General features: G+C 40.8%; 1 protein-coding gene across 5 annotated transcripts in view; it reads right to left on the bottom strand.

The window, feature by feature from the left end:
- Arhgap25 (Rho GTPase activating protein 25) overlaps nucleotides 1-21566 on the bottom strand; it is an 80842-nt gene that overhangs the window by 46659 nt on the left and 12617 nt on the right. The window contains exon 1 of one of the 5 annotated variants that reach the window (XM_033764469.1): nucleotides 7101-7317. The exons of 2 other annotated variants lie outside the window; for them this stretch is intronic. Coding sequence is in view for 1 of the 3 variants with exons in the window: in XM_033764468.1 (XP_033620359.1) it covers nucleotides 4004-4013 (10 nt within the window). In the remaining 2 variants the exon portion in view is untranslated. Of the gene's footprint in view, nucleotides 1-4003; nucleotides 4029-4377; nucleotides 4400-7100; nucleotides 7318-21566 lie in introns of those variants that run through there. 2 more of the 5 variants (XM_033764472.1, XM_033764468.1) reach the window with 2 other exon arrangements.

Raw genomic sequence — 21566 nt, 5'->3', positions numbered from 1 at the left:
TCAGCCTATTCACAAGACCAGGATGCGGGGAGTTGACGCCTCCTGAATTTTCCTGCCACATGTCAAGTGCCCTTTTGCCCTCTTCCCACTGAGACTTTATGCTGGACCAGGGGCCTTGGGCAATGTCTATGACCTTTCCAGTCTGGTTATCACTGGCACTAGAACTCTGAAGCCAGACCCTTCCACCCACTGTATGTTATGACTGGATTTTGTCTTCCTACAGAGTTCTGCCTGTCACTTGAGTCATGACCTGTGCCTCCACATCCTTTCTGCTGGTGACTTCTACCTAGGATAACGCTCCTTCTCTTAACATGCACGGCAACCTATCAATTACCCTGGTTTCCATTCAATGCTTCCTTTAATGCCCACCTTCTTTCTTTCCCAGCCAGTCCAATAAAGACTCTAAAACTACTTTAGAGCTCCTTGGATGCTTAATCTTAACCTGATCACCCACACTTGCTAATACCCAGAGTTGGCATTCCTATCCCTTTGCTGGAAATCCCCTTGATTTTTAATGATCCTGGGGACATTCACAACATAGCTGAACTGAATGATTAACTCCTCTCTGACCCCCCTTTTCTCACCTGATTAGGCCACTTCTCTTCCTTTCTCCTTGGCCATGAATAAACTATACAACTTCTCCCAGCCTCAGTTTCCTTACTTGTTAAACTTAATTTCTATTCAGTGGAATTGTGGAGAGGAGATTAAATAAACATACCAATCACTTACTATAGTTCCTGATCAAAGGTAAGCATACTCTACTATTCTTTTTACCAACAAGTAATTTTACTTCATACTACAAGGTAGGAGATTGTCTTTGAGGGCTTTCTCAACTTTTATTTCAAAATATGCTTTATCAAGTTTCCTTTCTTCCTTCATTTCTATCTTTAATACATCTGTTTGCTAACTCCTCCCCATTGGTTTTGATTACTCACTTTTTATTTCCTTCTAGGCCTGTGGCTCTTGGCCTTTATTCATGTTCATGGCATACTTTGAATACTAGAATTTTGTATAAAATGATAGATTTCCTTGTGCTGACTCAAACTGAATGCAGAGCTATCATCCTATTTAATGTTCGACCCTTCTATGCTGTAGTGCTGTCGGAAGATAACTCTGCCCTGACTGGGCTCCCTTGACTTTAGAAGTGTTCTGTATCCCTGTATCAAACCCTTACACCTGGGTCTCAGCTTGGAGTCACTCTCCTTCTCACCAGGGACCTGGAGAGTTTGCAAAGTACACTTTCTGCAACACCCTGTTGGGTGAACCTCAGCACAAATCACATATGTTTGGTTATAGTTTTAAAATATTTAGATATTTTAATGACAATTTGGCAGCATGATTGAAAAGAGTTTGCTTTATATCAGTATGTCCTGGCACTACAATTAAGAACTTTATTTTAGATCTTTCTTCTTGGTTAGTCACTGTTTTCACGGCCTTTCACTGGGGTGATCACTTACTCTAAGGCTGCATAAACCTTCCTAAGGAATCACAGGAGGGGTTGGGCAGGAGTGCAGTGGAGAGGAGGGCATTTGAAGGACTATGTAGAGCTCTGTGTCTCTATAGGTCAAAGAACATCCCTTCCAAAGACTCTTATTCTCCTGGAAAAAGAGCAGATATAGACAGAAATGAGAAATGCAGTTCACACATGAAACCTTTGGAGGATGTGGAAGACTGAGGCAGTCAGATCTCTCCCACACCACCACCACAGCAGCCAAGTGTCGCCCATTCCAGTGAGATTCTGTGACCATCCACCTGAAGCAGCCTGAGATATGGCGGTATGGCTCCTTGTAGGAGTGTAAAAAGGAAATTTTATATGGCTCAGAGCTGATGCCACCAAATGACAACAACACAGGAGAGGTAATACGGGTTGCTGTGTGGTGGCTGTGAGACCCAGGCCCATGGTCCCACAGACCTTGTTAGGACCATGATGGGAGGCAGGAGAAATGGAAGATCTGCAGCAGCACAGAAGAAGGGCAGGGGTTAGAAGCCAGTGAAGCATTACAGATTGAAGATAGTTCACCCAGCACAGAACTCAGTTGCGAGGGTATTGTTTTGTGCTTACTTCTGGGAAATTTTTCATCCTTTGTCATGGAAAAAACAGTAGTAACCCAAACAAACCTTCCTTAGAAGCACCTATGCATTGCAGAATGGTCAATCAAAAGTAAGAATAGGCATGAGGGCCCTGTGTTCTTAGCCTGGAGAAGAGGGGGCTGGATGACTTTGAGACAGCAAGGCAAGCACCTGTCTATCTACATATGACTAAGACCTTGACTAACTTTATTTTATAATCCAAAATGCTGCCACTCACCGTATATCCACCAGTGTTTCTTTCATGCTTATTTGTCTTTTCATCATAACTGGTGTGACCATGGGCCCCTGGTCTATGTTTCAAGTTAGAAGATGTGGATGGTTCAGTCCAAACCTCTACACTGCTGGAATTTAATCCAAACACTGTGGTTGTGGGGTGACAGCTAGGGACTCATTGAGCCAGTGACTAAACTAAGCAGGAGAACCTTCTGTCTCATGTGAAGAGGGCCCTCCTGTCTTGACCTCCAGCATGGCTTACCAGCCAGGCCTTTTGGAAAGAAAAGCTCGGTGGGTCTTGGTTTCTTAGAACAATTACTCTTCTTTGTGGGTGTGGCTTGTTCCAGGATGAAATAAAGAGGTCTGCTACTATTAATGGAGAGATTTCTCATAAAGAAAATAAAAACTGTGATAACTTCTGCCTGTGAGCCAGTCTCTGTACTCATAGTGCATGTTTCCAGCCCTTCAGGAAGATCTGGGCCAGACATGGGCTGCAGAGAGGGCTGATGGGAGGCAATTTGAGAAAGCAGGTGCTCAGCATTTACAGAATGCTCTGGTACAAGTGGGAAATGAAGTTTCAATGAGGCCAGAAACCCATTATCACTCTAGGAAAGAGAAAGAACAAGCCCTTAGCTAGCACAGTGCTGTCTAGTACACTAGCCACCACGAATGGCCATGGAAAGTTAAATGAATTAAAATAAGTGAGGTTAAATTCATTTCCTCAGTCACACCCAGCTACCTTGCAAGTGTCAAGTGTGGCCTTTGTACTGGACATCACAGAGAGGGTATTTCTGTCATCCCAGAAGATTCTGCTTGGTCAGCACATCCTGGAACCTGAGTCCTCTCATTACAAAACACAGGGAGAAATAAGCCAAAAGGCAGGATAGCATTTTACGTAATAGACTAGAAGGCAGAGAAATCAAGGGTCTTTGGGTTGCAGTGTGAGACTTCAACCTTGGTTTGAGAGACAACAGAGAACGATTTCAAGTTGCTAAGCAAAAGGGGACCATAGGAAACACAGATGAGTTATGTAATTGCCCTGTTCACACTGAAGTTGAGGAATGGTACCAGCAAGGTGAGAAGTTGAAAGCACCACATTCTCGGGGATGTTATTTTTGCAATAGAAGTGAGCTGCTTTGTGCCCCAAGTTACAGCAAGAGAAAATTAAAGAGGGAAGTGTGAACAGAGAAGTCAGCTAGGAAACACTGTCACTTCCTTTCTTCACCTTCCTATCTTCAAACACCCTGGCCCTGAAAAAAATTACAAAGGCTCGTGAGGTCTACTTGTGAGGCAGTCTCCTTGCTACTCTCAATCTGTCTTCTCTGGTACTTGACTGTTGCAAACATAAAATTATCACCATGGGTAAAGTGCAGAATGGGGATGGAGGAAAGGCAGGAAGTGGAAATAGCCTAGGCAAAGCCATAACAGCCCAGGGCTGTGACTATGTGGCTGAGGTGTGAGTAGCTCCTTCACAGCTGGGGTCATCTATTGAAGATTTTTCTCAGTGTGTTGACAGGAGCTGAGCATTAGTTTGGGAGCCACATTTGAATGAATTTGGAAGGGAGTAAAATTCACTTGGCTTCAGCCATACCTCTCTCTGAAGCTGTACACCCATCTACCAGGCTGCTCTCATGCACCTCAGTGAAATTCTCAGGCTCACCACACTCTTAGGCAAGCTCACCACAGTCCCACTTCTCACCTTCTACCATCCCTGTCTTGTATTGACAATCACCTCTTCCTGCTTTCCACCCACCACAGTCCTGTCTCTATGATGTGCTGAGTGACATCTTCCCCATTGACCAACCAGTCTAGAACCCTGCCCCTTCCTATGGTCAGCACAGACTTTATGATGCAATCCTTCTAGAGCACAAACTCAAGTTCCTCTCCTGCCTAAAAGCCTCTGATGAGCCTGCCACTGCCCTCATAAAAGACAAAGCCTAACCTTCCTGCTATGGAGTCTGGATTTTTATGGCTTTGCCCCACCTATTTTCACTTCCTGCTCCTCCTCGATCCCCAACCTGCACTTTACCCATGGTGATAATTTTACGTTTGCAACAAACATTAGCATATTACCTATTTGTGAGACTTCTGGATTTGTTCACTTGTGCCCATTCAAGCAGAGTGGCCAGTGGAAGATATGATCCCTGACCTAGTAATAACAAACAACTATAGTTACTGATTTACTTATTGAATAATTACCACACTGCAAGCATTTTTATATCTAGTTTCATTGAATGCTCTAACTCTATATGGTACCGTATTGTCACCTTTATTTTAAAGACAAGAAACTACAGCTCAGAGAAGTAAAATGATTTGCTCCAGTTACATGGATAGAATTCTGATTTCAAGGCCCAATATCCACACTTGGCCACACAACCCAGAGAAGAACACATATGCTAGTGATAAAGAGAGAGTGCCATCTACGTTGCAAATCAAAGTAGATAGAGAATAAGAGTGGACAGGAGACAGAACCACAATTCTGAACCTACCACATGAAGCATCTTATTTTAGTCTTTATTCTAAGGCTATAACAGAATACTTGAAACTAGTTCTTCTATATAGAGCAGACATATATTGGCTTACAGTTCTGGAGGATGAGAATTGAAGAACACAGCACCAACATCTGGTGAGGGTCTTTGTGCTGCATCATGCCGTGGTGAGAGAGCAAGAGAGGGAGAATGGAGGGAGGGGGGCAGAAGAATAAAATAGGGCCAGACTCAGCTTTATAATAAACCACTCTCGTGATCACTAGCCCACTCTCAAGTTAATCACATTCCATTCATGAAGGCAAAGCCCTGTGACCCAATCACCTCTTATTAGGTCCTACTTCCCAAAACTGTTTCATGAGAGATTAAATTTCCGACATGATCTTTGGAGACACATTAACTGTAGCACCGGTGCCTCAGGCCCATCCATTTCACCTCAGTACTGAGCATAAACAAGTCAGTGCTACTACTTCCATCCTACGTATCTTCTACAAGGCTCAGCTTTAAAAAACAGTGACAGAGAAATTGTACTGAAACCTCAGGTCTGCTTCCGAGGCTGCACTGACACCAACAGGAAAAGGACATATTAGGTAATCCTGCCAGGTCTTAGCCAGTTCTCTGCTCAAGCGCACTGGAAGAGTCTCACCAAGGCCCAGGGTGACCACGACAAGGGAAGGAGGAAGACTGAGTCAACCCTGCAGGTCTGCATAACAGCAGCCCCTCAGGCCGAGGACGCTGCTAGGGAGCCATCACCACTGCCTCCTGGAAATGATCAACAGAGATGGGTCCAGCCCTGCCCACGCCCTCCTCCGGCAACGGCCCTCCCACTCCCCATCATCACCCTGTGGGATAAGGGGCCTCTCTCTCCACCCAGAAGAAAATGAGAACATTTGATGTTAGAGCCTCCAGGCTTACTTTTAAAAATTTCTTTTCCATCCCCAAAGCAAACTGCTGTCCATTTAAAAACAATCACCATTTAAGGGGAATGGAGAAACCATTAAAATCTTTCCGATTTAAGACCTACCTACCATTTGTACTTTATGAGAAATTTATCCTAATCTACGATTACTTCTCTGTGCTTTTTAACTTTTAATTCTAAATTTCTTTTTTTTTTTTTGGTACCGGAGATTGAACTCGGGTCCTTGCGCTTGCAAGGCAGGCCACCGAACCGCTGAGCTAAACCCCCCGCCCCTAAATTTCATTTTTTGATATGAAAAAATATCATCCCTTATAAAAGATAATGAGCTGTGAGACCGATGACAGTGAAAGAGCTTTCTCCATGTGCTCTGAAATTAAACACTGGGCTCTTCCCAGCGTACCCACCCTTGAGACAAGTTTGGGTAACTTAATTCCTAGAAATATCTAACAATTGTTCTCCAAATGCCTGCCTCTGTACTCCAGATCAGAGTGGATTCAGCTTTCCCATAGTCTATGACTTACAGAAATCCTCTTCATTGCTTGACAAGTGTATGTTGTAAACTAAAAGAGGAAATTCTACTTTGGAAAGGGATTCAATACAGAGATGTCTTCTTGCCAGAAAAGGTAAAAATATCTCAGTAGCAAGATGAAGTATAGTGAAGAGAGAGCCAACTTCTGTGTGTGTGTGTGTGTGTGTGTGTGTGTGTGTGTGTGTTTCTTTTTCCTAGCAACTCTAAAAATTCAAGATAGGAACAAGTATTGCAAGTTTTCAAGCCCTGGGGCCAATTCTCTTGGTCTAGGTCACCTTTCTGGGACATTTCCAATGTTCCCATCTGGGTCTTTCCAAGACCTCTCGCTGGTATTCACGTTCAGGGGCTTTGGTGTTTCTTAGCTGTTTAGAATACAGTTGCCTCTTGTGGGTCTGTGTGTCACGATCAGTTGCAACACCTCACCAGGCTCTCTCCGCCTATCTTTGCATAACAGGAAGCCAAGTGTAATAACAAGAAGCTTGCAGAATTGTGAACACTTCCTACTAACCACTACCCCAGAGCTGCCTCTTTCTCAGCACAAAGCAAAGTGAAGGTTTGGTAACTGCTTGGTAAAATTAGCCTAAGTTGACAATGTTGTCAAGTAACTGCACATGTGGAAACTGTAGGCTTTCCCAGCCTGGAATTTAGGGAAGAATAATTCTCATCATAGAGGACTAATTACCACTGTAAGCTCCTGTCCAAGATATGACAAATTAAGAGCATGAAGAGAAATATAGAGGCCTCCATTGTCAAAGCTAGTCATTCATTTCGGTAAGGGAGTTTGCTTGCTTAGTCACTAACATTCACAAACAGTGCATTGGGATGCTTCACATATTTGTATTTTATATGCATAACCAAGTACCTGCATTTCACAGTGAGGATGCTTCCAAGGCAGCAACAGCCTAGGGCCCTGGGTGGCTGCAAGTCTAGCCCTTTATCCGATGTGACTCTGAACTTCACTGTGCATTTCTTTCTTTGGTTGAGTCAGTGGTCCCTGGATGACAAATTAAACCCTACTGACAGTATAAACTGTGAACAATGCTCACGGTAAGACCAACCTGCAAAACAATCTGATAGAAAAGAATCTATTAAAAATTGAGGCTGTTTGCTATGGCTAAAGGACAGGTGATACCCCCAAAATTATGAATGACCTTTGTTAAGGATCATCAGGGCAGTGTAGTGAGAAACAGAATATTTACACTGTTCAAACTGTGTACTTAAGCCTTAGGAGGAAAAATTATATCATGCCTGGAATTTGCTTGGAAATACCTCAGGAAAGGGAAGGGAAGGGAGAAAAAAAGAGATGGAAATATGATTAAATCTTAATAAGTTTTGTATTTCAGTACTGGGTGTATACATTAGGGGTTTATTATGCTTTCTATATTGATCTTTTAAACATTTGCATAAAAAATCCTTTTTCTAAGATTCTTTTAGTCTTTTTCTTTAAGTCCATACATCAGCCACTGCACTGAACTTCAGCTTGCCCATTTTCCCAGGCCTGTATTTCCAGACCTTCTACTCCTCCAACCCACACCAAATGATACAACCCAGATGTTCCACCATACACATACACACTCCCTCCCAGCCCCTCCATCTCCCCTCTCTTTCACTTATCAGTTAATGAATGGGGGTCCTGGTGTGTCCAGTATGGCCAGCTTCCTGGAAAGTCAACTTTGTTCAAACACTTTGCAGTGGAGCGAAGCACAGCTGAATTCCAGCATCAGAGGGAACTCTGAGGCCACCCAGAAAGAAATGTCCATCTAGACTTCTAGGAGGTTTGACCTCCCAGAGATATATATGGGGAGAGACAGAGACAGAAACAGAGAGAGACAGAGAGAGACTGAAAGACAGGGAGACAGGGAAAGACAGTCAGACAGACAGACAGAAAGACGAGAGACAGAGAGACAGAGAGACTATGCTTACAGAATGCAGAATTTATATTGTAATTCTGCTCCTGACATCTGGCAGTTTGGTTTCCTCTTAGAAGCTGTCAGACTTTTATCAGCTGTGTGAAAAATGCTCTAGCGGGTTTCCCTTTTGTCACCCAAGGTCTTCACAAAATGTTAGGACTGATTCCTCCTCCGTATGCATTTTTCAAGCCAACTGTGATGCCTCTGTCTGATCCAGCCTGAGCTCTCAGAGGTCGGAGCTGGCCTTTGCTGGGAGGCATCTTTTTGCCTCTGGCCACCCCTTCACAGTGCTCAGAGAAGAAGCCATTCTTTCTTTGTTTGAGCCAAAAGTCACTGGGTGACAAACTAGGCTTTGAAGGACTGCATGCAGAGGCACAAGAAGCAGAAATTATGCATGGACAAACGGAAAATGAAAGAAGGGGAACCATTACTCAGCAGACAGGCACCATGACACCCAGGACTCACTCCCAATTCTGAATAGCCCTAGCCTGGCCAGTCTAATAGTGGGCAACCTTTTCAATGTGCAAAAATAACATGTAACAATTGACTTGGGTTTTTTTTTCCAATTATTACTATTGTGATAAAGTACACATAATATAAAATTTACATCTTAATCTAAGTGAATGTTCAGTACACTCACACTGTTGTGCAACCATCACCACCATCCATCTCCAGAACTCTTTCTAGCAAGTAAAACTGAAATCTATACCCATTAAACAGCAATTCCCCATTCCCTCTCCCTAGACCCTCTTAACTACCACTGCACTTTCTGCCTGTATGAATTTGTCTTCTCTAGGTAATTCATATAAATGGAGCCATACAATGTTCATCTTTTGTGACTGGTTTATGTCACTCAGCATAAGGTCCTCAGTGTTCATCCATGATGGAACATGTTACAGAAATGTCTTCCTTTTAATGACTGAATAAATATTCCATTGTATGTATATATCACATTTTGTTTACCCATTCATTTGTCAATGGATTTTTGGATCATTCCCCCATTTTAGCTATCAGAAATAATGCTTCTGTGAACATGGGACATAACTATCTCTTCAAGACACTGCTTTCAAAGTTTTTGAGTATCTAACTGGAAGTGGGATTGCTGAATTATATGATGATTTTATTCTGATTTCTGGAGGAACTTCCATACTGTTTTCCATAGTGGTGTTACAATTTTACATTCACTGTATGAGTACAGTGGGCCCTTAAGTTACAACCAGCCTAACTTACAACTAACTTGGGTTACAACCAGAATTTTAGTTTTAACTTATGACCAAAGTCTTGAATTAAGATCCAAATGCAAGCCACTTGTGCTTCCAGATGGTCTCAGACACAGATTTAACCCTTAAAGATTTCTGGAAGGAACATTGCAACATCCTCGCCTGTGTGGGGTTAACTGCGAAATCCTGGGCCAATGTTTCTCTAAGGACACTGAGATCTGCCTGTGTATAGGAGAGAGACTTTGAAAGCTGGGTAGAGGAGCCTGAGCCTTCAATTGAGCAAGAGAAGTTACAACTGGCCTCATGAGTGAATTGAGTTTGTAAGTCAAGTATCCACTGTACACAGAGGCTCCAATTCCTCCACCGTCCTTGTCAGTACTTTTTATTTTCTGGTTTTCTGTTTTGTTTCTTGGTAGTAGCCATACTAATGAATATGAGGAGCTGCCTCATTACAGTTTTGATTTGCATTTCATTAATGATTTGCAATATTGGGCATCTTTTTGTACCTATTGGTCATTTGTATATCTTCTTTGAAGAAATATCTATTCAAGTCCTTTGTTCATTTTTATAATGGGATACTTTTAGGGATTTTGCTGTTGTTTTGTCATTGTTGGGATTTTTTCTTTTGGGGGAGCTATAGTTTTAGGTGTTATCGCTACATTCTGAATATTAGTCCTTTGTTAGATGTATGATTTACAGATACTTTCTCCCATTCTGGGCTACATTTTTACTCTATTGACAGTGTATTTTGATAATCAGTATAAACAGTATAGGAAACCTAATTTCCCTATTGTTATCTGAGCCTTTGGAGTTGTACCCATGAAATCATGAAGTCCAATGATGGTGACTTTTTTTCTTTCCTTTTTTTTTTTTTGGTACTGGGGATCAAACTCAGGTCCTTGTGCTTGCAAGGCAGGCTGTGGAACCACTGAGCTAAATCCCCGGCCCAATAGTGACTCTTTTTATCTATGTTTTGTTCAAAGAGTTTTATAGTTTAATATTTATAGTTCGGTAATGGATCCAGCTTGACTTTATTTTTTGTGTATGATGTTAACTAAGGGTACAACTTGTTTCTTTTAGATTGTAGGTATCCAATTTTCTCAGTACCTGTTTTGAAAAGACTGTCTTTTGATCATTGACTAGTCTGGATCCCTTGTTGAAAATTATTTGACCATATATGTAAGGCTTATTTGTGAACAATCTATTCTTATCCACTGGTCTATCCAACTGTCTTTATGTTAGTACTATACTGTTTTAATTATTATACCTTTGTAGTAAGTTGAAATCAGGAAATGTGATTACCCCAGCTATTTTTTTTAGGACCATTTTGACTCTTTAAGGTCCCTTGAGATTCTTTATGAATTTTGCTATTTTCCCCTTTGGGAGGTATTCAGTGACTTTCTAATTTCCTGGTATATATGGTTATTTTTGAAAGTCCTAGTTTTCAATCTCTGGTTCCCAAAAGGAGATACAAAGAAAAAAAAAATGAAGAAAAGGAGAACAAAGACCACAGCTTCTTAAATCTTCCGAGTCATTTTAATCAGAGGGGAAGGATCTTGCAACAACGGGGAGAAATATACCAAAAATTACTGCCACTTTTTCATTGCCATTTCCTTGTCTGCCCACAGTGATTAGAAGTACCAATTAGTCACTGAAGCACAGATTCCCATTATTTGGAGGCCTGGTTCATTTTACCCATCCTAACTCATGCAAGGTGAACATAAGCTGCTCCTGGGCCTAGCTGCCTGCCCCAGGGCTAGGGGTGGGAAATGTGCTGCTACCAGAGCTGAGACTGACCAAAATGAAGTATAATCCAATCTCTAAGTCTTCCCCTGGAAGACTCAAGTTTGCGTGAGACACCAGAGTTCCAAGCAACAGTTCCATCAAATGGATTCTGAAAGGGTAATCATTGTCTGGGGGAGGTGAGGAGGTATTTCTGGGGCTTTTTACTCTGCCAGGTTTCCGGCATCCTTTATAGGTACGTTTTAAGGAAGTGATTTTATTACATTTAATATATGTACCTATTAGAGATTCATCATACATGAAATAGCCTACATACTTTATAATGAGCAACCATGGGTACATTTAAAAGGAAATAGTAAATATTTACATGTGGAATTTAACTAGAAGAAAAAGGATTTTGTTCAACCCCCCCACACCGTAACTTGTGAACTAAGCCATTCTCCTCCTTCCACCTCTTATTTGACATTCCCTTCTTATACCAACTATGAATGGGGATTTAGCTCAGCAGGCACAGCGGCTGCCTGGCAAGTGTGAGGTCTTGAGTTCAACTCCCACAACAAACAAACAAACCAAAGAATGGACTGATGTAAAATGAAATTCAAAAGAAGTAGGAAGTAATTGTACTTAGACTCAATAAAAGCCTCTGAAAACATCTTTTCCTTTCATATATGGGAAGATGTTCCAAAATAGACATAAATAAAAATGGCTTTTTAATTGACTTGAACATGGAAATTCATTGATGTTTGGATTTTGTTACACCAAGGATAGATGTATTTGGGGGGATGAGTTTCCAAAATGTTACTTCAAATTAACTTCCATAATTTTGAAAAACAGAATTCAAAAATTATATTGCAGAGGGCTGTTCCCTAAAAATAGCACTGGCTGTTCCAATCTTCCAGCACTTTCCTCTCAATGATAAAATCTATTTTGGAAAATGTAATTTTTACGACTTTGGACTGTCTGAAAAAGAGGGTTTAAGGTTCAAAGTGACACAGGAAATTTGTGCCTAAATGTGTGGGTGTGTTCACGTGGGCAGAACTAGAGAAGAAAACAATGAAAGATAGCATTTTAAGCCATTGTAAGCAGGAGCTGAAAGAATGAGTCTAATGTTTGTGAAATGTTTTTAGTATTCTCAGAACATCCAGATTATTAAAAATACCTCTTGACTCTAAAGGCACAATTCCTAAAATAAATATTTGATATTTGGCTTCATTAAAATTAAAATTGGGGGTTTGGAAAGGTACTATGAGAATGAAAAGCAAATAATGGCTTGGATAAAAATATTTGCAAATCGCATATCTGACATAATATTTGTATTGTGAATAAAGAATGTTCAAAACTCAATGAGAAAACAAATAATTTCTTAAGTGAACAAAATATATCAACAGATACTTCACCACAAGAAAAGATGCCAACCACCATTAGTTATTAGAAAAATGTAAAGTAAAATCCCAATGAGATATTACTACAAACATGTTAGAATGAATAAAATAAAATTTAAAGGCAAACTAATAATGTCAATAACTAGTAAGGATGAAAAGCAACTGGAACCTTGATATGTGACTGGTGGAAATGCAAAATGGTGTATCTGCTGTAGAAAACAATTTGACAATTTATCACAAAGTTAAACACACACCCACCATATGATCCAGCCATCCTACTCCTTATTTACTCAAGAGAAATAAAACAATACATTCAGATAAAACTTATAAGCAGATATTTATAGTAACTTAGACATAATTTCTAAAAAATTAAAAATAACCCAATATCTTTCAATTGATTAATGGAAATACCCATATAATGGAATAATATTCAGTAATAAAAAATTATTGATATGAGCAATAACATGGATGAATCTTAAATGAGTTATCTTGAACAAAGAAATCAAACTCCAAAGACTACATACTATATAGTTCCATTTATATGACATTTTGGTAAAAGCAAAAACTAAGAGAATAGAGACAGAGAAGTTGTTTCCCAGATTAAGGTTTAAAAGGAGGAGTAGATAGTAGGAAGATTTTACAGTAATAGAACTGTTCTGTATCTTGACTGTGGTTACATGTTGTTACATGACTCTGGATTTGTCAAAATTCACATAACTGCAGACCAGAATAAAAAATTTACTAAGTATCAAGACACAAATAAATATTTTTTTCATCTACTCACCCTTGCTACATAGAATTGACATTCCCGTATTTTCTTGCCTTTCTATATTTCCATAGTTAATGCAAGTTCTGGATTATCCATTCCACTGTGACTTATATAAAGAAAGTTACCCCAAAAAATACATGAGAATGTGGGGAAGACTAGCATATCAAGCTAAATCTATCACAATCATCTGCCAATAAAATCCCAGAATAGGTCAATGGTGTCCCTCATTTAGCTGGTCCCTTTGACAGGTGCTAGGAAGGGCTAAGACAATGCCATCCTTAGCAACAAGCACGCATTATTTCAACTTACTGTGAAGAGATTCCAGCTGTGGTCCACATCCACCTCATTCATTTTTTGTATCCCAAACAAATAAAGGAATGCAAGTGGTGTTTCCTTCTATAAGACCTCCTAATTCACGTAGCACTGGGTTTTAGTTTAAGGGCCAACCAAATGCTAAGTAAGCTGGTGTGTTTAAAGACTATGCAAAGGTGTTCTCCTGTGAAAGTAGTAGAAAGCTCACTAGTGATCAGAACATCTGATATCTAGTCATTGTTCTGCCACTAATTTGATGCATTCTCATTTGGATATTTCACATAATTTATGTTTTTATTTTCTCACTGTCTTGAAGAAACAGATGATGAGTCAAGCTTGTTTAAGAGAGATAAACAGACAGGAAGATACATTCATAATGACAGTTTTCAACTGAGGGTGGTTTTACTGCCACTGGACATTTGGCAACATCTAGAGATATTTTATTTTTGGTTGTCACAACTGAGAGAGCTGCGGTTTTCATAGAGTGAGTAAGGTCCAGGGACATTACTAAAACCTGTAATGCATAGGATGGCCTTGATAACAAAGCATTATCTGACCCAATATGTCAATAGGTTGGGAAGAAACATCAATATATGCATAGTGTGTATGTATAATTTTTCAATTATAGCAAATCTTGAGAAAAAAATATAGTTCAAGAAGTGTAAAAACTGAAGGCATATTTTTTGCAGTTTTGAGTTCAGAGTAGAGGTTAAGGCCTCTTCTTTACAAGGTATGATCTACAGGATTTAGTTCCAAATGCCCATTCTCTATGAACCTTAGACCAAGAGAAAATGAGATGGATAAAGCCCAAGTCAGCCATTCGTCCTCTTCCATTTGGTTGTGTCCAAGCAGCCAGGGTTGCCAAGTTCAAGCTTGCAACCTTTCATAGAGACAGGTCTGGAAGGCCTCATAGAGGTAGATCCAGGAAAACAGCCTCCCTCAAACCCCATTACATTGACCAGTAAAGGAGGTAAGAATGCCACCTACCCTCTAGAAGCCTCATTAAATTAATGGCTGAGGGCCACAGGTAACTTAGAGAATGAGTAATAGGTCTGGCCTTGAAATAGAATTCTCTCTCTCTCTCTCTCTCTCTCTTTCTCTCTCTCTGCATTTGTAACACTGCTATACAACAAATGAAATCACAATTTATGTTCTGGATTTTGCACAGTTGATTTATGAACTTTATAGCAAGTATTGCTTATTTATGGTAGTTCAAAGTTTTACTCCCTGAGAGATATGCAAAGAGTAATTATGCCGCCTGCCTTTTATGATATAAGGATCATGTGAAGTGACTGAAAAGACAATAAATCCCTGACGCAACACAGCAAGTGGGGTCCAAAAGGATCCCAAGTGAAATCCAAACTCCAAGCTTCTACCACACACAGTCACAGAATTTTGAAGCTAAGAAAATGGCCGCTACCATCACCTTGCACAGAGGGCCATTGGGAAGCTCCCACCCAAATCTGTGCCAAACCTGACAAGGATGCTGCTATCCAAAGCCATCTTAGCTTCAATTCACACATCAAAGTACTGGAGTCCTGTATCCAACTGGGACAGCAGCAACAAGAAACTATTCTAGGAATTTCCATCAGGTGTCACTTTCCTGTTGGCCCAGACTAGGAAAACTGGGCTAGGAAAATGTAAGACCATGCTTCCCCAGTGGTCTAATGTTTTTTCTTCACATTCCTCTACACATAACACCCAGAAAATACCTTGGGCAGAACAGAGGGGGCAGACCAGAGGATGGGAGCCATCACACTATAACTGGGCAGATTCTTACAGGATTCCTTATTGGAAGGCTTTTCTGTACTTGAAAGCATAAACAATGTTTTTTTCTCTTTTTTATTGACTATACAGATTAATGAGTTTAATTTTGGTAGATTCATGCATGCACATAACACACTGTATTGTGGTTATTTTTACTCTCTATTACCTCCTTGCCACACCCTCCCCCTATTTTCACATTTTTGGGGAGTTTCAATGCATACAGTTACAGATTTCTTTGAGCATCTATATATCCACATCATTTTTCACCCAATTTCAGGATTGTGAGTTCACTGAAGCTAATCTATGCATACAAAGGGCAAGACGAAATATAAGCATGATATAGATACAGGTTGGGGATAATTATAAGTCACTGTGGCATCATTTGGAACAGAAAAGAAAAACGGTAGAGGTGGGCACAAGAAAGGAACTGTTAACTGGGGATACTAAGCTCTTTACAGTCCTCTAAAATGTGTCAAATGCCCATAGGGCTCTTTAGCCATATTTATTCAGCTTAGTATCTTCCACCTTTTCTCTTTAACCATTAACACTCATTCCTAGCTTTCCACGCCTGAAGTTTTCCTAGTCTTTTCCATTCCACTCTGGTTTCTGTCCAGAGGCCCTGGCATATCATCAGAGAAGTCTGAATTGGGAGTGAGGAAACTGGCTATGAGCCCTGACTCACTGAGTGAGTCCGCAGGTCCTCCAGGCTGCCCAAGTGCTGACTGAGGATGACGAGTTCTTAATCTTGTGGATGAGATAAGACCCTGAACTGGTGAAAGAGTTGGAGTAGTATACAATTTTGGAAGTCTGCAATGTTATTCTCAAAATAAGTCTTTCTAGGAAGCTGTACAGCCAATACACACTTAAAACAGGTGAAATAAGTGTCAGGTGGTTTTGCTGAGAGAAAAAAGCAAGTGACTTCTTTTCCCTGTGTCTATTTATAAAAGACATCGGTAACCATTATTTGTGTCTCCTACACATATACTAGAAACAAAAAACCTTCACCTTTGTTATTACCAATACCCCCAAAGTATGATCTTACCCCATCAACTATTGTCCATTACTCAAAATTATACTCTGGAATATAAATGATACTTTAGCATTCACTTTTAGAGAAGAAAAACTCAAAACTCAAAGCCTTCCCAATAAAGTAACATAATTCCAAGCTGCTCCAGGTCCCCCATCCAATCTGACATGGATGTCGCCAGGGTGTGTGGCTCTGTGTCTTAGCAGTGCTGTGAATCTCAATTTTGCCTCATATCTGTCCACTTGGACAGTAACATCATAAGATGAGATATGTTAATGTATCAATTGCCCAAGATCAACATAATTATTGTGCATTATAAACATATACTGATAAAAATGACATATAATTGAAAAGGAAATTAAAGTGTTAAATTTTTAAAAAGTGAATACTATATCGTAGCCCTGGCCACTTAAATTAAAATCTCTGGAGTTAAACTTAGGCAGGGGAGTTTTAAAAAATCTCTCCAGGGGAGCCAAAGTTTAGAACCAATTAATTAGAGAAAGGTAGAAATTGTTGGTCTCCAGATCCTGATGCTACCTTTGCAGGATTCCCTTGAGCCCTGAGGTGATTGCTCACAGCCATAAAAATATTAACACATGCAGGCACTTGAGAGTTTGTAGAGAATAAATAAAAAGCCATAAAAAAATGGAGGCTGGGAAATAGGAAACTAGTAGAGTAACCTAGGCTTGAAATGGAGATAAGAGAAGTGTGGGTTTGTAATTCAGGTAGGACACAGAATTAATTGTACTGTTGGTGTTCCAATTTTGGTAGGAAGAGGTGCTGAGGTTAAGAATGGGCTCAAGGAAGACACAATTCCTGGGCTGCAAAGTAAAAGAATATCAAGGCTGGCTATTTAATTTGCAGAGCTCAGTGAAAAGTAGAAATGTGGAGCCCCTTGTTCAAAATCATTAAGACTTACCACATAGTAACAACAGAGCATTAAGCCCAGCACAGGACCTGTGTAACTAAGCACAAGTTTGCAAGCCTACGGAGCTATCCCTGAAAATGAGATTTTGGTTGTTAGGCACAACAAGAAGGAATGATCAACACAGAGGACATATAAAGAGATGACCAGAATGGAAAGCTACTGACTAATGATACCTGTCTCTATGAAGGACCCACAGATATGCTAGCAAAGATCCTTTTAGGAGATTTTCCTACTTAGTGAACTCCTTAGGCACTATATAAATGGCAAGATGTGTCCCTGAAACCTCTAAGCACTAACTAGCTGTTGAGGTATTGAGGACATCAGAAACTTCAGAGAAGTATTTGGTGGAAGAGTCGGTGGAATGGACCCATCTTGGGGCAGAAGAAGAGAATCACATATAAACACTTCAATGGCAACGTATGCCAACAGCTCTGGTCCCCTACAACACCTCCCAAAACCATAATACCTGATTCTCTTTGGGAGTGGGCCACTCTGAGGCCACCCCTGAGGAAACTGTGCAAGCCTTCACTATAGTCACATTGGCCACTGGAGACTGGCCCCTGGAGCTTTGCTATGGGAAGCCTCATGGGTTCTTGCTCACCATCAGCAGCAGCCAAGAAGGAATCAGAAGAAGGCACCTGTTATGGCTTGTATCTCGATGTTCCCTCAAAGCCTCATGTGGTCATAGGTGGGGAATTTTGGAGATGACATGGATCTAGGTGTGTGCTGCTGGGATCAAGGATGTGATGATGGATTGATACATGGTGCAATGCTAGGGTTAAATCTGCCCCACCCTGAATTTGAGTGCTACCTGTCCTATGGGTAAGTAGCCTGAATAAAATATAAGGGTCAGAAAGAGGGTCACCACTTGTTGCTTATAGCTTGCTGCTTTTCTGCCTTCTGCTTTTGCCCACTACGAACTGCTTCTCCTCTGCAATTGTTCTCTGCCATGCTGCCCTGCCCTGGAGTGAGCCAACTATGAAGGGAAACCTCCTCAAACTGTGAGCCAAATAAACCTTTCATCCTTTAGCTTTGGCTGTCAGGTTTTTGTCTCAGCAATGAGAAAAAAAACTAAGACAACACCCTCCCTTTACAGTCACCTTCTAGATGACATCTGAGTAAATCTAAACAGCACAACACAATCTTGTTCTAGGATCCTAGATGAAAGGGGCCTGAGAGGTGTTGTGGTTAGCTTTCTACCCTCTCTATGCAGAGAGCTGGTCTAGTGAAAGAGACCAAATTGCAACTCTTTTGCCATCAGAAATGTAGTTACATTCTGGATCTGTAGTCGATAAGCTCCATTTGATGGTTTGTGGCTCCTGAAAGCTGACTTTCAGGACTTTAAGTAGGATTCCCTTAAACTGCGTGTCAGTTACCCACTTCTGCTAACTGATGATACTAAAAAACTGAATAGCTTTGATATTTGTATTTCCCACATACTTACTGTTCTCATGCTCACTATTAAATGTGAATTGGATTTTTCTCCATGGAAGAAAATAAAAACTAAAATTATTTATGTTAATTGTAGTTCTCAATGTGAAAAGCTTTCTGTGTGTCTGAAGTAGTTCTGCTTCCTAGATGGTAAAAAAGAGAACCAATAGCCAATTAGAGAGAGGAGTGTTTTATAGCTTCTGTCTAGATGTTCCCCCAAAGTTTCATGTGCTTTTAGGTGGGACTTTTTCAAAGGTGGCTGAATCTAGAGTGTGTCATTGCTTCAAGGTGCAATACTAGAATTAAGGCTGAGTGTTGCCCACCCTAAGTGCTCTGAATAAAATAAAAGGAGCAGAAGGATTTCCCTTGTTGCTTTTGCTACTATGTGGGTGCCATGAACTGTCTCTCCTCTGTGATGCCCCTCTGCCACGAGCCACTCTGCCTAGGAGCCAGCTGCTTATGGACTGAAACCTTTACAAACTATCAGTTAAATAAACCTCTTCCCCTTTAACTATGGGTGTTGGGTAATTTGTCTCAGCAATGAGAAAAGTAACTAACACAAAGAGGTAGAGAGAAGGTAGGTGAAAAGAACTACTCTCTACATCACACAGCACCCTGAATTGGAAGTGGGGATTCTTTGTCTCCATTTTAATCTGTTCTCAGGAAGACTTTAAGTGTAGGAGCAGGCCCTGTGACTGAGGCCCTGACCTCCCTCAGTAATAGCTAAATGATCAGTCACCCACGTGCTGTTCCAAATTAGCTCCAGAAACTGAAAGTCCTACTTCCCCCTCAGAAAGAAAGTCAGAAGTATCTCTCTAAAGCAGTTGAGTGTATTTATCTCTCAGTCATTAATGACAGAAAATATAAGATCAGAAAAATCGAAGAAAATGTTTTGATCTTACTGGAATTACTTAATTTCACTAGGGCAAGGAATGTGAGTGGGCATAGGCTGGACTCCATTTATTCCACAGATATTTCCTTGATACCTTCAAATGCCAGATATGTCTTCATCGTCGGATGATCTAAAAGTAAACAACAAAGCCCTGCTTCCAGGAGCTTACAGTTCAGTACACATATGTGAAAAAAAAAATGAGCACACTTCTAGTTCAAATACTGTTGTGAAGAAAAATAAAGTAAGGAAAAAAAAGAAAAATAAAGTAAGATAAACGGATGAAGAGAGGCTGGAGCACTAGCAGTGGGAGCATGTTACACTGAATTGATACTGTGGTTAGGAAAGATCACTTTGAAGACTTAGCTCTTGAAATAAAGCTATGGAGTAGAAGAAGAACTGGTGCAATCCAGAGAAGGGCAGCTAAGGGAGAACGGCACACAAACAAGCCCTCAGATGACCACAAGCACTGGCTGTTTCCGGAACTAGAGGATGGGTGTGGTGAGCATTGTGTGAGAGAAGCCAAGGAGCAGCAGAGGCCTGGGAGAGGGGGCGGTGGCCTGACTCCACAAGTAGGAATTGTGAGTTTGAATTTTATTCTAAATACACTGATGATTGTAAGGAAGCAATGATATCATTTGATTGATTGCTACTTTTAAAAGCTGTGAAGTCTGGCCATGGTGCAGTGGATATGTGGTACAGAGCAAAAGGGAGACAAGAGAGCAACTATTGCAGTAGACAAGGCAAGAAATACTTAGGGTCCACAGAGAGTGGAAATAGCCAAATTAGAGACATACATTGGTGATGAAGCTAAAAGATCTTCCCAATGGATTGGATGTTGGATACAAGGGGGAAAATGAGAAGAAGCTGACTCTTGGTTTTTAGCCTGAGAGACCTGGTGCACACCAAGGTCAAGTCAAATTGGTAGGATGAGAGAATTCAGCCCTCTGTGTTGGTCAGGCTAGGATAAAGAAGCCTGCGAGGCATTCAAGTAGAAATGCCTTGCTCACCAGAGTCCAAAGGAAAAGGCAGGAGCTAAGGATAAACTGCAGGTGGATTTTCAAGCCACGGGACAAGACAATGTCTCCTAGGTAGTAAAGTTACAAAGAGAAGACTGGGAAATGAGTCCTGGGACCAGGCTAGCTCTATGGACGTGCAACCTTCGCGGCCACAGAGGGCCCTTCCATAGAAAGCCTCTGCACTTGGCTTATTGCTCAGCTGCTACTATCTTGAAATTCTTACTGCTTTGTGAATAAAAGTTTCATCTCACACAGGACCCCAGAAATGACATACTATCTAGCATGGCCTGGGGAACCTCAATGATAAGAAGTCTAGTAAAGAGGACACTCTACCAAAGCAGACTCAGAAAGTACAGCCAGTAAGGTCAGGGAAACTCAGGAGTGTAGTATCAGGAAAGCCTTGAAAAATAGATATTTCAAAGAGAAAATGGCTAGCGGTGTCAAATGCTTTGGTACAGTTAAATAACACAAGGACAGAGAATTCACCTTGGATTCCCAAGATATGGCCCATGAGACCAACTTTGACTGGAACCTCCCTGGCAGAGTGGTGTGTAGCAATGCTTAATTAGGCCAGCTCTACATAAGAAGCAACTAGATCCATCACAGATATTTCACAGCTGTGGCAAGAATACCAATGCAGGTTCCTGTATTAAAGCCCATATCCATATCCCTTCCCTTTTGACCCCCAGCTCCATTTCTCACAGTGAAACCCCTCACACACATGAATGACAGTACAGCCTAAATGTCCAAACTCTGTCTGTGCTTCTTTACAATCAACCATCTTTGGAACAACTCCTCAAAAACTAAGAAAGCACTATTGCAACATTTTGCTAATTGTGTGGGAAATTTCATAGTCCCTGGTTATCTAAAAGGCAGAAAGGGCACAGAGTTTAGGTGAACATGTTTCCTCAGACAGATTTCTCACCCAATA

Source organism: Fukomys damarensis, unplaced genomic scaffold (genome assembly GCF_012274545.1).
Source record: "Fukomys damarensis isolate Sample0158 unplaced genomic scaffold, DMR_v1.0_HiC HiC_scaffold_2, whole genome shotgun sequence".
Classification (NCBI taxonomy): Eukaryota; Metazoa; Chordata; class Mammalia; order Rodentia; family Bathyergidae; genus Fukomys; species Fukomys damarensis.
Note: the sequence above shows the minus strand (reverse complement) of the source record. Positions and strands in the feature narration are given on the sequence as shown.